This window comes from Talpa europaea (genome assembly GCF_964194135.1).
Source record: "Talpa europaea genome assembly, chromosome: 7".
NCBI classification, from domain to species: domain Eukaryota; kingdom Metazoa; phylum Chordata; class Mammalia; order Eulipotyphla; family Talpidae; genus Talpa; species Talpa europaea.
In genome coordinates this window covers 135765611-135779990 of record NC_140074.1, presented here as the reverse complement: position 1 = coordinate 135779990, position 14380 = coordinate 135765611, and the positions used below count along the sequence as shown (strand labels likewise).

The window sequence follows — 14380 nt, the reverse complement described above, 5'->3', positions numbered from 1 at the left end:
CCCGTCCAGACCGCGCGCCTCCCCGGCCGGGCTGCCCCCCCCCCGCACTTGGACAGTGTCCAGGGTGGGAGTGACCCCCAGGACACCGGGGAGTCGCTCAGCCCGGCACGGCAGGACCCCGACTCCGTCAGGAAACGAAGCCTCACCCGGAGAGGAGGGCAGCTTGTCCCGGCACCCCACGTCCCGGCACCCCCGTCCCCGCCCGCCCAGCAGGGCGTCCCCCCAGAGCGGAGCGGGACCCGGCGCGGGCTGACGGGGCCACAGCCGCGCAGACGCCCCCACGTGAGCCGCGTGGCGCGGGACGAGTGCTCGCAGTCACAGGCACGCCTTGTTTATTGTCACGGGAGGGCACGGCGAGACGCGTGAGCGGGGGTCAGGCAGCGCGAGGGAGGCCCATCAACGGGGGTGGCGCACACGCAGGGGCCGCCCGCCGCGGGCACGAGGGCCAGTCACGGGTGGGGGGGCGTCTCGTTTTCACAACAAGCACTGACGACGTCACAGAACAGCTGGACAAACACACACACGAACGACACGGAGCTCGACACACACAGAAGAATCACTTCTCACAGACACGCGGTCACCCGGCCGCCGAGGCCTTCCCGGCCACTGAGGGCCCAACCCAAGTCCCAGGCCCGCGCCCCCCGCCCCACCGGCCGGAACCGGGGGCGCTGCAGCCAGACAGGCGCTGTGTGCAAGGCCCCGCCCGGGCGGGAATCTCCTGCTCCTTCCTTCTGCCCTGCTGGCCTTCTAGAAGGTTCTCTCCCAACCATTACAAAGCCGGAGCGTGCCGGGAGGGGGAGGTGATTTTTCAGTCAATCCAGGAGCAGCCCGCGTCCCTGGGGCCCGCCAGGCTGAGCGTCCGTCCACTGGCGCGTCTGGAACGCGCCGCAGGCCTCCAAGCGCCCGGTCAGGCCCGCAGCAGGGCGACCTTGTGCTCCGGCAGGGGCTCCTCGCCGACGCTGTAGGGCTGGGCCCCCGGCTCTTGCTGCAGGAGCTTCTCTGCAGGAAAGACCAGCGTTTCAGACCCCAGGAGAGCGGCCCTCGGGCCACCCTGCTGTCGGGGACTCGCCTGCTCCCACCTGCTTCTTCCAAGCTGGAGAAGTACTGGACGCCCTTCAGGTCAGCGGAAAGCAGGATGCGGAGGACGGGCACCTGTGGGGCAAGGACGTTGATTGGGTCCCCCCGCACTCCGCCAGCAGCGGGGAGAAGGCCTGCCCCGGGGTGCCGCAGGGCCAGCGCTGCAGAGGCCGGGCCCACAGCTCCCGCGCGAAGACCAGAGTGGATGGAGTCGGGAGCCAGGCCCCCTCCTCGCTGGGTGACCTCAGCGGGCTACCGAGCTGCCCCGGGCCACCGCAGGGGATGCCAACCTGAAGGTTGTTTGGGGGTGCGTGAGCCCCACACTCACAGCCCTGGGCCTGCTGGTGTCCTGTGCCATGAGGACTTCGTAGACGCGTCTCCCAAAGGTACGGGACACGCCCCACGTGACCAGGCCTGCACCGTGGCAGGGAGGACACTGGGCCACGATACAGCCAGGGCACCGGCCCCACAGCCCAGCCAGCACTCTGCTGGCCACGGGAGCCCCCACACACCTGGGGGGCCCATGCCCAGGGGGGCACCGCCTCGCACGCACAGGCCCTTCAGCACAAAGGTGGTGACCGGGAACACTGTGAGAACAGCCCCTGGCGCTCCCGGCGCTGAGAACGTGACTCTAACAACTCTCACGGCGGCTTTTACCCGTCACCCCCATACAGACCCCCCCTCCCCGAGACCAGCTGTCCCCGGCCTGGGAAGCCGCCGCCCGCAGTGCACTTTCCATGAACACCAGCACTTACCTATCTCTGTGCTCCGGGCCGGGCCAGGGGCGGGCGGAGGGCAGCAGCTGCTGGACTGGGCACCCCAGGGGCAGTCTCCCCCCGCAACAGGCGCACCCAGCGATCAGGCTCCCTCTCTCAGGGGCACAGCACTGCCTTCGCCCAGGGGCACCCACCTGCAGGCCCACAAAGGCCAGGCTGGCGCCCCGTTTCTGGAGGTCACCCAGGAGCTCCCGGAGCCCCAGCACCACGGTGTAGTCGACGCTGCAGACATGGGCGCAGTCCAGGACCACGTGGCGTGGGGGGGACGCTGGGGAGACAGCACGAGTGGTTATGCCAGTACGGCTGTCAGGCCAGCGACATGCATGCAGACCCCCCCAGGGGACAGACAGCCCCCACCCTGTGAACACGTCCCCAAGGAGGAGCGGCTCAGCGCGCACGCAGGCGGTGGCCACCAGGAGGCGCCCGAGATGGGTGCACAGGGTGGCGGGGAGCAGGGGTGACTGCAGCCCCCCCCCACCGGCCACACACCTACCTTCCAGGGCCCGGCTCAGGATCGCCTCCCGGAGCGTCTCCACGGCGGGGAAGTACAGGCCGCTGGCTGGCTGCAGGACCAGCACTGGCCCCTCGGTCACCTGGGGACGGTGGGAAGCCCGTGAGTCCGGGGGTGAGTCCCATGGGCAGCTGTGCCTGGTGTGGGCATCCAGGGGGGCCCGGTGCTGGGAGGCAGGGGTGGCCGGGCACCAACCCCTCCCCACGTGCCCCCGGAGCATGCAGCTCTCCCAGGAGGGTCAGGGCCGTCGCCGAGGGAAAGGTCACTGGGCAGTGCCACGCCACCTCCTCCCAAGTGCCAGGGGACGCTGCAGAAGCCCCCCGTCCCCCACGCGGTACCTGCATCCTGGGTCTGGCCGCGGCGTGCAGCAGCAGCAGCACGGACACCAGGGCCCCGGCCAGGATGCCGTACTGCACCTCCCAGAAGCACAGCAGGAAGGTCGCGCACAGGGGCAGCAGGTCCAGCCCTGGGGAGGGAGAGGAGAGGCTGTACCAGCGGGGCGCCTCTCAGCCTGGCACCTGGCTGCCCCCGCCCACTGACCGGCAGACCACCAGGGTGAAGGGGCCGCGAACCTCAGCAGCCCCGAGGAACCCCTGTTCTGGAGACTCAGGCCTGGGGCTGTGGACAGCTCGGCCCCTCCGTCCGCCGAGCCAAGGACCCGTCACTCAGGCCAACCCCCACTCTCCAGAACAAAAGCAAACGTGCACCAGCCGTGTTCGAGGAGGAGCCGTGAGGGGTCCTGAGCCTGAGGCTGGTGGGGCGGGGGTCCCCGAAGACTGCGGGTCATCCTGAGTACCCCCTTCTCCCTGCTGCTGAGCTGTGGTTAGGACATGGGGGGCAGCTCCGGAGAACACCCCCGTACATCCGCTCCGCAGCAGCGGACCGTCCGGGCACCCTGGAGGCCTGAGGAAGCCCCTCCCCCTAGCTGGGCCGGCCACCCCGCCAGCCCATGGGGGTCAGGGTGGACACCTGGGTGCTGCAGAGCCCCCCGTCCTCCCGCCCTGCCCAGAACACACGTACTCTTGACGCGCCAGAGTGTCTGGAAGATCTTGGTGTCAAACAGGGGAGCCACGGCCATGATGATGACGGCGGCCAGCGCGGACTTGGGGATGTAGTAGAACAGCGAGGTCAGGTAGCTCAGTGACAGCAGCACCAGCGTGCCTACGGGAGGGGTGGTCACTCGGTGCCACTCCCTGGCAGCACCAGCGCGCCTGCGGGCGGGGCGGTCCCTTGGGCCCACCCCGGGGCAGCACCAGTGCTTCTGCTGGGAGGGCGATCACGCACGGCCACCCCCACGGGCAGCAGTCTCCCCAGGAGCCCCGCCTCAGCCCTGCAGCACGGGGCCCTCTCTCTGCGGCAGACCCGAGGGGAACAGCGTGTGGGGTTCTCACCGGTCACCAGGCCCCCTGCTGGGGTGCACACCCCCGACTGGGCGTTCACCGCCGTCCTGGAAAGCAACACAGACCCATCAGCGTGCGGCCCTAGGAGTGTCCATGGCGGTGGCTCCTCTGGGGCTGGGTGCCCGGGGGCAGACCTGGCCCTGCCGACAAGGCTCCAGGAGTGGGGGAGGCTCGGGGCCCCCACGGGCCTTCTCACCAAAAGGGGCCTGGGTTTTCCAAATAAACCGAGGCCCGTCAGCACATCACCCGGTTTAGAGCTTGTCTTCCCGGTGTCCACTTGGCATCCACCAGGATTCCAAAAACACACCTCCCGCGGCCTGCGCGTGGGCTGCGCAGTGCATCCGGCTCACAGCAGGGAGCAGAGCGGAGAAGCCCGCGGCCCCAGCAGCGCCACCCGCCCCGCACGCCGGCTAAGGCAACAGAAGCCTCTGCCAGAGAACCAGAGCCCGGGCCCTGAACACGCTCGGCCACCAGCAAGACAAGGAACCCCGACTTGGAGCCCGCAGGGACCGTGGTGCCTCCCAGGCACCTCCCAAGCCCCCACAGCCGGAGCCACGCCCACCGGGTGCTGCTGGCACCTGGCCCCTTCTCAGGCCCCCCCCGGGTGGCGGGTGGAGGCTGGCAGATTGAGCCTGTACCCCTGGTGCATGGTGCTTGCCCCCCACAACAGGGCTCACGGCCCAGCCGGCAAGCCAGGAGCAGGGGGGTTCCATGGAAGCTGCGCTGGTGCTCCGTCCACAGCACCCACGGCACTCCAGCACCTTCGCCCATGGCCTCAAGCGACGCCACAAAGGAGGCCCCAGCTGATCCCACCACACAGGGCCAGAGGCGGCTGGGTGCCCTGCCCGGGTGGGTGCTCATAGCTGCTGGGGAGTCCCACGGGCATGCAGTGCTGGGCAGACCCAGGCCTCTCGCACCTGCCCTCCCGCCTTCCAGAGGCGCTCTGCAGCCTGGGTCCACCGGCTCCGCGAGCTGGGGACCCTCGGACATGCGGGGACTCTTCATCCTCCACGCCAGGCCGCACAGGTGCAGGAGAGGCCAGAAAGACTGTGACAGCGCGAGTCCACCCCCGGGGGCCGCCCTGGGGTGGCCGGACTTCCGACCAGTGGCAGAGTAATCGGTGTCAGGGTGGGCAGAGGCCCAGCACGGCCAGCAAGGACCCGGGGGCTGGGAGGTGCCGAGCACAGCAAAGGCCGACTCACCGTCCGAAGCTGCCGGTGACCGGGTAGGCGGACACGAGGGAGCCCAGCAAGTTGGTGAGGCCTGCAGAGAGCAGGGGTGGACAGAGTGACCGGGAAGGAGGGGGCACAAAGCAGAGGGGACACGAGATGGTGGGGGACAGAACCCACAGGGCAGGGGTGGGCCATCACACGGGGTGCCCCGTGCCAGCCACTCCACATCGGGGGGTCATAGGCAACTCAGCCGAGCCCTTGTGTGAGTGAAACATGCACCCCCCATAACAGGGAGGAGCCCACCGCCCAGAGCGGAGGGCAGCGAGACAGCCAGGTGCACTGGCCAGGGCCTGGGGTTGCGGCGACCTGCCCCAGCCCGGATCCTCCAGCCCCTACTCCCTGCAGTGGCCGGTGAGGCGAGGAGCAGCGGTCACGCTGGAAGTCCTGGAGGGCCCCGCCTCCCCCTGCCGGGACCCCAGGGCCGAGACAAGGAGCCCATCTGCCACCAGCATGGCCTCAGACCATGGGTGCCACCCTGTAAACCCCAGAGGGTCACTGGCCTGAGACAGGGTGGGGTGAGAGCTGCTCAGCACCAGCCTGCCAGGGTCACTCACCCAGCTCGCGCCAAGAGCACAGCCAGACTCAGGGCACAGCAGAGGCCGTGGCCACCGTGGCCACCCGGGCCTCGTGCTGGCCAGAGATGGGGACCCCTCAGCTGCTGTGTCCACTGAGCGCTGCCTGGCCCCTCCCGTGCCGCGAGCACAGCAGCCCCCGTGGTCAGCGCTCTGCGCCTGCCCCACTGGCCACTGCTGCCTGGACCAGAGTGCGGGTACGGGACACAGGGACATCTACTGTGCCCACGGGAGGCCACAGACGTGCTCTGCCTGGCACCAGTGGGCCCTAGACGCCCACGTCCACCTGTGACGAGGCCCCACCCCGGGGGGCTGCAGAGGCACCCGCGCCGCCAGTGACCCCCAGATGCCAGCCCTGCTGCCAGGGACGCAGCAGCGCAGTCCATGCGGGGCACGACACTCTACGCCCAGATGTGACGGCGCCGTGTGCCAGGACCCGCGTGCTGCAAACCAAACCCCCCTCTACAGAGCGTCAAACACCAGTAACGCAACCAAATGCAGCCACGGCGTGTTCTCAGCGCCAACAGTCAGAGAAGGCTGACGGGGACAGATATGTGACGCGTCAGCTGGCAGAGCCCTGGCACACCTGCCCACCTGCGTTCTCCTGGGCCTACCTGGGTCTACCTGACTCTGCCTGAGCCTCACAATCACACCCACCTTGCCTGGGGGAGGCCCAGGGCGGGGACGAGGCAGCAGGAGTCCCACCAGGCCGAAGGCCGCACCTGGCCTCACACTGCAGCACCGGCCCCTCCCCCAGGTCAACGGCCAGGGGCCTGGGCCTGGAGCGGGGTGCACGGTAGGACCCAGGGCCCACGCCTGCGCCCTACGCCTGATCAAACTGAGCCCTGGAGAGCGAGCGGGTCCCGGGCCGGCACCTGGAGCACCAGCCCAGGCCCCGGGACCTCGCGCGTGCCAGCCCCGCGGCGCAGCCTCACCGATGGCCAGCAGCTCCTGGTTGGCGTCCACGCGGTAGTCGTTCTGGGACGCTGCGGAGAAGGGGTGGTGAGGAGGGAGGGCACAGGCCGCGGCGCCCTGGCGTGAGGCGGAGCGCCGGCCGCCTCTGTGAGCTACGTGTTTCAGCATGTGAGGCGGGGGAGCGGCAGGGGCAGCAGCGGGGGGCCGCGGCCACCGCTCCCCCTGGCCCGCATCCATGCTCTCCACGACGTTCCCGCAACAGCAACGGCGGCTTCTGCCGTCCAGGGAGCTGCAGACTAAGGCCTCGCTGACTGGAGGCCACGGGGCCCGTCCCAGAGACAAGCAGGCAAGACTGGGGGGAGGCGGCTCTGAGACGGGCGCAGCCGGGCACTGGGGGGGCAGCTTGGGGCCGTGGACGGTGGGGAGCGAGGCCCGGCCGTGCTCCAGCACCTGAGCTGTGCGCCCTCTGTGCGCGTCCCCGCACGCTCACTTTTAGGGTTTCTCCCCCAAAACGTTTAAAAATGCAAGAGGCAACACTGGACGGGCACGGCTGGGGCCCTGCCTCACAAGCCAAGGGGACCGTGCAAGCCGCGGGACCCCATGAGCCGCGAGCCCCAGGACCCAGGCTCGACCACAAACAGCGTCAGAGAGCCAGAAACTGGGCAGGAGGACGTGGCGGTCACGGCAGGCGCGTGACCTCGAGCAGGCCTGGCGGGAAGGGAGCCCAGCAGGGGGGCTGGGGGGCTCCTGGGACACGAAGACGGCTCTGCAGGAGGACGGGACCCGTCCCACCTGGCCGGGCGGTCGGCGGCCTGCAGCCCTCTGCACACCTGCCGCTCCCTGGCTTCAACCTTTGGGGCCACTGACCCCAGGCGCGGGGGGTGTCCCGGCCGCAGGGCGGGTGAGGCGGGCAGGTGGGCCTGGGCGGCCAGGGTCTTACCAAAGGACTTGGCCACCGCGATGCTCTCCAGGATGCCTATCAGGGGCACCACAGCCAGCCCCACGCCCATGTCCTGCAGGAGGAGAGAGGATCGTGGGGCCCGTGGGCAGGAGCTGGCCCCCCAGACTGGCTCCTGTCCTCTGATGGAGCCCACACGGGCAGCCGCGGGCCGAGAGGCAGCGTCTCCTCCTCCCCAGGGCAAACGACAAGAGGAGGACACAGTCCCGTCTGCAGCGTCCACCAAGGGAGGACACCCCGGGCGTGAGGCAGAAAGCAAACACGGGGCCCCCAAGGATCACCCAGCCTGGGGTCTCTCATGTCCATCTTCGCCCCCGCCCCCCCACCAGGACTCAGCCGGCCGCTGCGCCCTCTCCCATCTCTGAGCAGAGGCCCGGGGGCCCCCCGGCCTGGCGCCCCATCTCTGCCCACCTGTACCATCTCGGTGAAGGAGATCGTCCCGTTGGCGGTCGGCACTGAGAAGGGCGGGACCCGCACAGGAGGGAGCCCCTCGGCCGTCTCCCCGGTCAGCACGAACGGCTGGTATCCGGTCACCTCGAAGGAGTACGCCACCAGGGCGGCGAAGGAGACCACCAGGGCGTTGCGAGCTGGAGCAGGACAGGGAGGCCCCGGTGAGGCCGGCGCCCGGGGCACGGGGCACCGCAGCTGAGGCAGAGGACCCCCCACCCCAAGTCCAGCCTGGGACCCTGCACGGACACGTGTGTGCACACGACAGGGAGCGCGGGGCGGTGGGCACGGCGCGGTCGGGAGACCCCGCGGTCGGCGTCACAGCTGGGAGACAGGCGGGACCCAACGGCCCCGCTTCAGAGCACAGCGGGGGCCAGAGTGGCTGGCGGCACCTAAGGGCTGGGGAACCACAGGTGACCCCGAGAACCGGGACATCTGAGATGGAAGAAGCCCACAACCACCGGGTGCAGGTGGCGCTGCCGAGAGAAGGGCCCAGGCGTCAGACCGCACTGAGAACCACCCAGGTGCCCCCCACAAACACACGGCCCTGAAGACGCGAGAGGCGGGGAAGCGGCGCTGATGGAGTCAAAAGCAAGCCAGAGCAGCGCTGCCCGCGCCAGACATGGCGGGGGGGGGGGGGTGCGCGGAGGCCCCTCGAGGGCACGTTCCGTGTGCACGCGCGCAGGTACACGCTCCGGGCCCCGTGCCAGTAGCCAAACACGGCCTGACAGCCCCCCGGCACTGGAAGCTGTGTCCTCAACGGTCCTTGGCTCAAAGGGGGAACCGCCCTCCACCGCCGGGTGAGCCCCGGTGCGAGGGGACGTCCCAGGGAGACAGAACGGGTGCAGGGGCAGGCGGTGGCGGACTCGCCACGGCGTCCCCAGGGAGGCAGCGGACGGGAGGCGGCGGCTCTGCTGGGCCCAACGAGGACGGGGCAGCCTCCAGAGCAAAGCGGGAGCCGGACACGGCGGGGGCCGCAGGACGGCGCGCGGAGAGCAGAGTGAGAGGCAGGAGCCGGGCCAGCAGGCCATGCGCTCCCAGCTGAGCAGAAGGCAGCGCTGGGTGCGGGGCTGCCCCGCCACGTCCTGTTCCGTCTGTCTGTCTGTCTGACCTCTTCCACTCTCACTTTCTTCGCAGGCAAAAAGGCAGAGATGAGCGAGGCCATGACGGACCCTCAGCGACAGCAGCATGAGGCGTCTGGGCAGCCGCCCACTGTCGGGCCACCATGTCCGGACGTGGCGAACGATGCCGCTTCTACGGGCCCCGTCAGCGTGTTACGGGGTCCAGGGACACACAAACCCCTCAACAAGGGTCCTGCAATTTGCTTAACGCTCGCAAGGGAGCTACAGTCCGCCATCCCCCTGCGGCCAGGTCATTGGTCACCTCCCGGTGCTGCCATGTGCTCTGAGGCGTCAGGTGCCCACGCCAGTCTGCCAAGGTGGGACGGGCAGGGGCCCGAGGCCTGCGTTTCCCCCACCGGGGGCTGGCGGCCAGCCGGAGGCCACACTCAGCACCTCCAGGCCTTAGCAAGCAGCCCAAGACCCGTCTCGCGACTTTGCTGACTTAAAGCTCAGATGCTGCGACCCGCGGGCGAGTGGCGGGCAGCGGGGAAGCAGGCACTGCCCTGCACACCCAGCCCACCCCTCACCTCCGCCTCAGCCTGCAGCCTGGGGTCTGGGGAGCGAGGCCAGGAACTGGTGACCACCCACACAGCTGGAGGTGACCCCAGGGCTCAACCGATCCACCCACGCCTCCACGGCTGGCTGGGTTTCACGCCCCCCGCTGCAGGGCCAGGGCGGGGTCGCTCTCCACACCTGCTTTCCTCTCTGGGGTGGGGGCTGGCAGCTCAGCCTCAAGGCTCCTGGGGAGAATGGCCCGTCCCCAGGCCGATGGCCACACAGCCCCTCCCACTTGCTGCAGCCCAGCCAGTTCACCCACGTCAGAAACATGCCTGCTCCCGTGGGCGGCCCGGCAGAACAGGACCCATTGGTTCCGGGGGATCTGGTTTTTCTGGCCTGAGCCGCAATCTGGCTTTTGCGGGCTGAGGCAGCCGGGCCCCAGTGGGCGGTGTGCCGTGGGGTGGCCAGCGCATGCCTGTCTCTGCCCAGGGGAGGCCCACAGTAGCCTCCCGCAGCGTCAACCAGGACGTGCCCAAACACCACCAAGAGTGGTCCTAGGGGTCGCCCCTGGCCGAGGCCTTGCTGCCACGTTCCCGGCATTGCCCAGCAGGACCGCCCAGGGGGCTGACTGTCCCAGAGCCAGTCACGCCAGCAGTCGGGCGGCAGGAGGCCGCAGGGGGCGGGCCCAGAGCTCGGGCCTGCAGGGCAGCCATGGAAGAGGCCCCTCACCTGTGGTGGCCGTCCAGACCAGGCTGTGGCTGAGCCGCACCCCGGGGGGCATCTCGGGGTGGACGGGAGGGATGTGGTCCCGCATCAGCTTCAGCACCAGCAGCAGCGCCATGCAGACCAGCCCCAGCACCGTGTCGCCCACCCTGAAGACAGACGGCGCTCAGCGCAGCCCGGCGGCCATGCTCCCGCCTGCGTGGCTGCTCCGCCCGCAGGCTCCCCTCGGGCTTTCCCCTAAGAAACCTTCCCCGGCTGCCTCACAACCGCGCCCAGCTTGGCAGACACAGGCCGCACAGGCCGCCACGGCAGGGCTGTCTGGAAGGCCGACCGTCAGTGTCCATTTCTGCTGCGCCCCAGGAGGCTGCCCCCCACCGCTGCACCTCCCAGGCTGGGGAACGGCGAGCAGCCATCAGGAGGGAGGAGAGGACCCCGCCCCCAGCACAGCTCCCCCAGACCACCCCCGCCCCCAGTCAGAGAGGTGTCCGGGGGCTTCGCCTAGAGCCCCCGCAAGTGCTGGCTGCAGACACGTGGGGTGGAGGGGCGGGAGAGGGGCCTGGAGGGAGACACACAGCCGGTACCTGGTCTCCCCGACCTTGCGGAAGGTGTGGTACACCTGCAGGAAGAACTCCCTGGGGACGCCCTGCAGGCCCAGGAGGTTCTGCGCAAACAGAGGTTCCGATCAGACCCAGCCAGAAACGTAGGCCCCAGCCCTCCCCGGGCCCTGAGCACCGCCCCTCCTTTCACCCCACAGCCCCTGCCCCAGGGCCCCTCCCGGCTCTTCCCCAGACCCCGAAGACACATCCACGGTAACTCCAGGGTGAGAGGCGTTTCACCACGTTTAGGGCTCCCGGAAACCATTGTCACTTGTGAGAAAAATCAGCCTGGGCGCTGCCGAGGCAGGGAGGGTCCTGCGTCCACCCCCACCTCTGGGGGGGCCCTGCGGCCGCGGGCGGCCAGCGCGTCTGTCCATCAGAGGCCCCCCGCCTCCCCCTCCAGGCCCCGCCAACACTGGCCGGAAGCTGCGTCCGTCACCCACGGTCCCGCCCACCAGCCCTGGCAAGGACAAATCACAGGGCGCAGACGGCTCGGCTCGGGCGCCAGGGAAGGGGGTGAGGGCGCCGGCCACAGGGGGTCCTTGGGAGGGACGAGGGGCTCTGCTCTGTGCTCAGATCTTTATCCCGCTGGCAACACCGTGGGGCGCGTCAGGGGCAAGTCTAGGCCCAATTCCTGGCCCCAAAACCTGCCAGGGAAGCGGAGGGTGGAAAGGGTGAATTCTGGGGCTGTTTCTGCTGAGCGGGCAGGCCAGGAGGCTGCCCCAGCCCAGCCAGGGGCTCGCGGATGGCGAGGACCTCATCGGGGTGTTAAGGACTTGGGGAGCCCTTGGTGGCCGCAAGCCCAGCCTGGAGACGCCACCCTCTGCGTTGGGACGTGAACCGCCGTCCCATATGGCTGCTGTGCTCAGAGCAAAGGTCAGACCGTGGCAGGGGCAAGCCGTGCCGGCCATGCGCGCTGTCCCGCTGCCCCATCTTCCCTCGGCGATAAACTCCCCTCCGGGGCCGGCAGGAGAACCAAACACAGGGAGACCGTCCCCCTGCCCAGAGGGCAAGACGCCGCCCCGCCCCAGGTCTCCTCGCCCTTCTCCATGGAGGTCTCGGGCCAGCCCGGGGCAGGACCTGGCTGGGCACCGGCCAGAAGGGCGGGGGAGGACCCCAGGCACCAGGCAGGGCGGGGGCAACCCTGCTCCAGGGCCCAGCTGCAGGAGGGCTGTCCACCCAAAGGAGGCCGAGCTGCCACGGCGGCAAGCTGGGGGACCCGCGCTAGCGCCCCTTGTCCTCGCGGACAGTCGAAGCAGTGGGGCGGAAGAGCCCATCTGTGAAAATCCAGAGACCCGAAATCCTCCAGCTAAACCAGTGTGGACGTGGGTTTTGGGGGTCAGCTTGAGCTATGAACGCCTGCAGGTCGACGGGGAGGGGGCACGGTGGGGCCACCCTGGGGCAGGGCCACCCGCAAGGCGAACCAGCTGGCGGGCAGGCTCCCACGAGCTTGGGGTGTCATCACTGGCCCCCAGCGGCCCACTGCAGAGTCTGGCCACCACCTACCATCTCCCCCAAGGCCCCCTATCCTAGCAAGGACCCCCGTGAGCACCACGCGCTTCGAGCTTCAGGAAGAACAAGGCAAGAGATCACCTGGCTACACCCCAGCCTTGGTCCTGCCCTGGCAGGTGCCCACACTCAGCTGGGGCCAAGGGCGGGGCCTACCTTGACCTGCCCAAAGCCTATGGTGATGGCCGCAGCGGAGGTGAAGCCTTTAATGACCGGACAGGAGATGAAGTCCAGCAGGAACCCTGTCGCCAAGAGGGAAAGCGAGCTGACCCCGCAGGACACTGCGGGTGGACAGGGCGCTGCGGGTGAACTGGGGCTAGGTGCTGCTGGGCAACGCACCCCGTCCGGGGTGGTTTCGGGGAACAGAAGAGGGAGCTAGAGCCTGAGCTGAAGGTGTCTCTGTCCCAGCACCCCCATCACACACATGCACAAAGGAACAGACCCTGCGAGGTGAACAAAGCAAAGTGGGGACGGGGCGCCCCTGGGGGCAGGTGCTTGGGGTCTCCCGGGAGCCACAAACCCCGGCCCGCCCCAGCAGGGAGGCCCCGGGCTCACCCAGACGCAGGAAGCCCATGGCCAGCTGGATGCAGCCCGTCAGGAAGGCCAGCAGCACGGCGTACGCGGGCTCGCGGAACGTGTAGAAGGAGACCAGGAGGGACATGATGGCCGTGGGGCCCAGGGTCACGTCCCGGGACGTGCCCAGGAAGAAGTACACGAAGCAGCCCATGAAGGCCGAGTAGAGGCCGTACTGCGGGGGCAGGGGCGCCGTGAGGCACTGGCCGGGCTGCCGTCTCCCGCCCGGCTCCTGCGCGCACGTGTCCAGCCAGTGGCGCCCCTGGGGGGCCGCCCCCACCGCCCGCAGCGCCCCACGGAGGCCTGGGAGCCCGTGTGCGGGTCTGTGGCCAGGGCCCATGGGGACCCGGGCCAGCCTGGTGTCCTGGCGGGGGGGTGTGACGGGGCGCTGCGGGGTCTGCCCAAGGCAGCACGTGCTGGGGACCGTCCTCGGGGTCCCCTGGGCTCCGGGGTCAAGAGCCGGGGCCCCGTCTGGAGGGGTCTCTACGGCACAGGGCTGCGGCCAGGGCGTGACCGCACACGGGGAGGCCGACACCTCACCTGGGGCGGGAGTCCAGCCACCTCGGCGTAGGCCAGCGCCTGGGGGATGACGGTGAGGCCCACGGAGAGCCCGGCGATGAGGTCCATGCGCAGCTGCCGCGCCGAGTAGTCGGGCAGCCAGGCCAGGAGGGGCAGCCGCCTCTGCACGGCCGCGGGGGAGCAGCACCCCTCGGGGGGCGGGCGCCGGGGCGCCCCCAGGGCGCTCACGGAGGAGGGCATGCTGTGGGGGGCAGGCCAGAGACCGGGTCAGGGCCCAGCCCCCCCCCCCAGGACAGCGACGGGGCGCAGGGCCGCCCCCCACCCAGAGAGGCCCGGGCTGGCTCCCCGGGGCGTCTGAGCCGTTGAATCTCCTGCCCCCCAAGGCCGGTCTGAGAAAAAAGCAAGCGCGCAGAGGGCTCCCCGCGCCAGCGCCGGCCCCCCCCTCCCCCGCATCCCAACCCCCGCGCTCCCGCCCTCCTCTCCCCACAGCACCCCGCATTTCAGCAGGAGGCGCCCAAGCTCCTCAGGCTTATCGCCGCGGGGGACTCACCCCCCCTGTCCCCCCCGAACGTGCTGGGAGCAGGCGGGGCAGGCGCTGGGGGGGGGCCCTGCATTGCTCGGAGCGCACCCCACTCGGGCCGGCCGCGCCCCCCACCCGCGCGGACTGCGGGGGGGGGGTGGGTCTCCCCAGCAGAGACCGCGCCCCACCCCGGGCCCCACCTGTGGCTGCGGGTCCCCAACGGGTCCAGCTGCCTCTGGGAAACGTCAGAGGCGCCCCCACTAAATCGGGGCGCGCAGCAGCTTCTGCGCAGAGCAGCTCCCAGCCCCCCACCCGGCCCGACGGGGCCGCTCGCGCAGGACCCGCCCCCGCCGCGAGCCGCGGGGGGCCCCGGGGGCCGGGGGGGGACCCCACGCCGCGGGCGCCGGCGGCGGGCGGAGAGGGCGCGGGGGCG

The 14380-nt window shown here is 70.2% G+C and overlaps 1 protein-coding gene across 1 annotated transcript; it reads right to left on the bottom strand.

Annotated features, from left to right (window-relative positions):
- Positions 1-317: 317 nt before the first annotated feature.
- SLC26A11 (solute carrier family 26 member 11) lies at positions 318-13703 on the bottom strand. Its single transcript, XM_084236530.1, has 16 exons — positions 13449-13703; positions 12891-13083; positions 12492-12577; positions 10812-10891; positions 10237-10379; positions 7853-8028; positions 7424-7496; positions 6504-6554; positions 4967-5027; positions 3756-3811; positions 3385-3525; positions 2703-2830; positions 2347-2446; positions 1988-2121; positions 1080-1152; positions 318-999 (listed from the first exon to the last, which is right to left on the bottom strand). Exons 1-16 carry the CDS (start codon positions 13665-13667, stop codon positions 908-910), a joined length of 1806 nt encoding a protein of 601 aa, XP_084092656.1. The 5' UTR covers positions 13668-13703; the 3' UTR covers positions 318-907.
- Between the last annotated feature and the right edge of the window lie 677 nt (positions 13704-14380).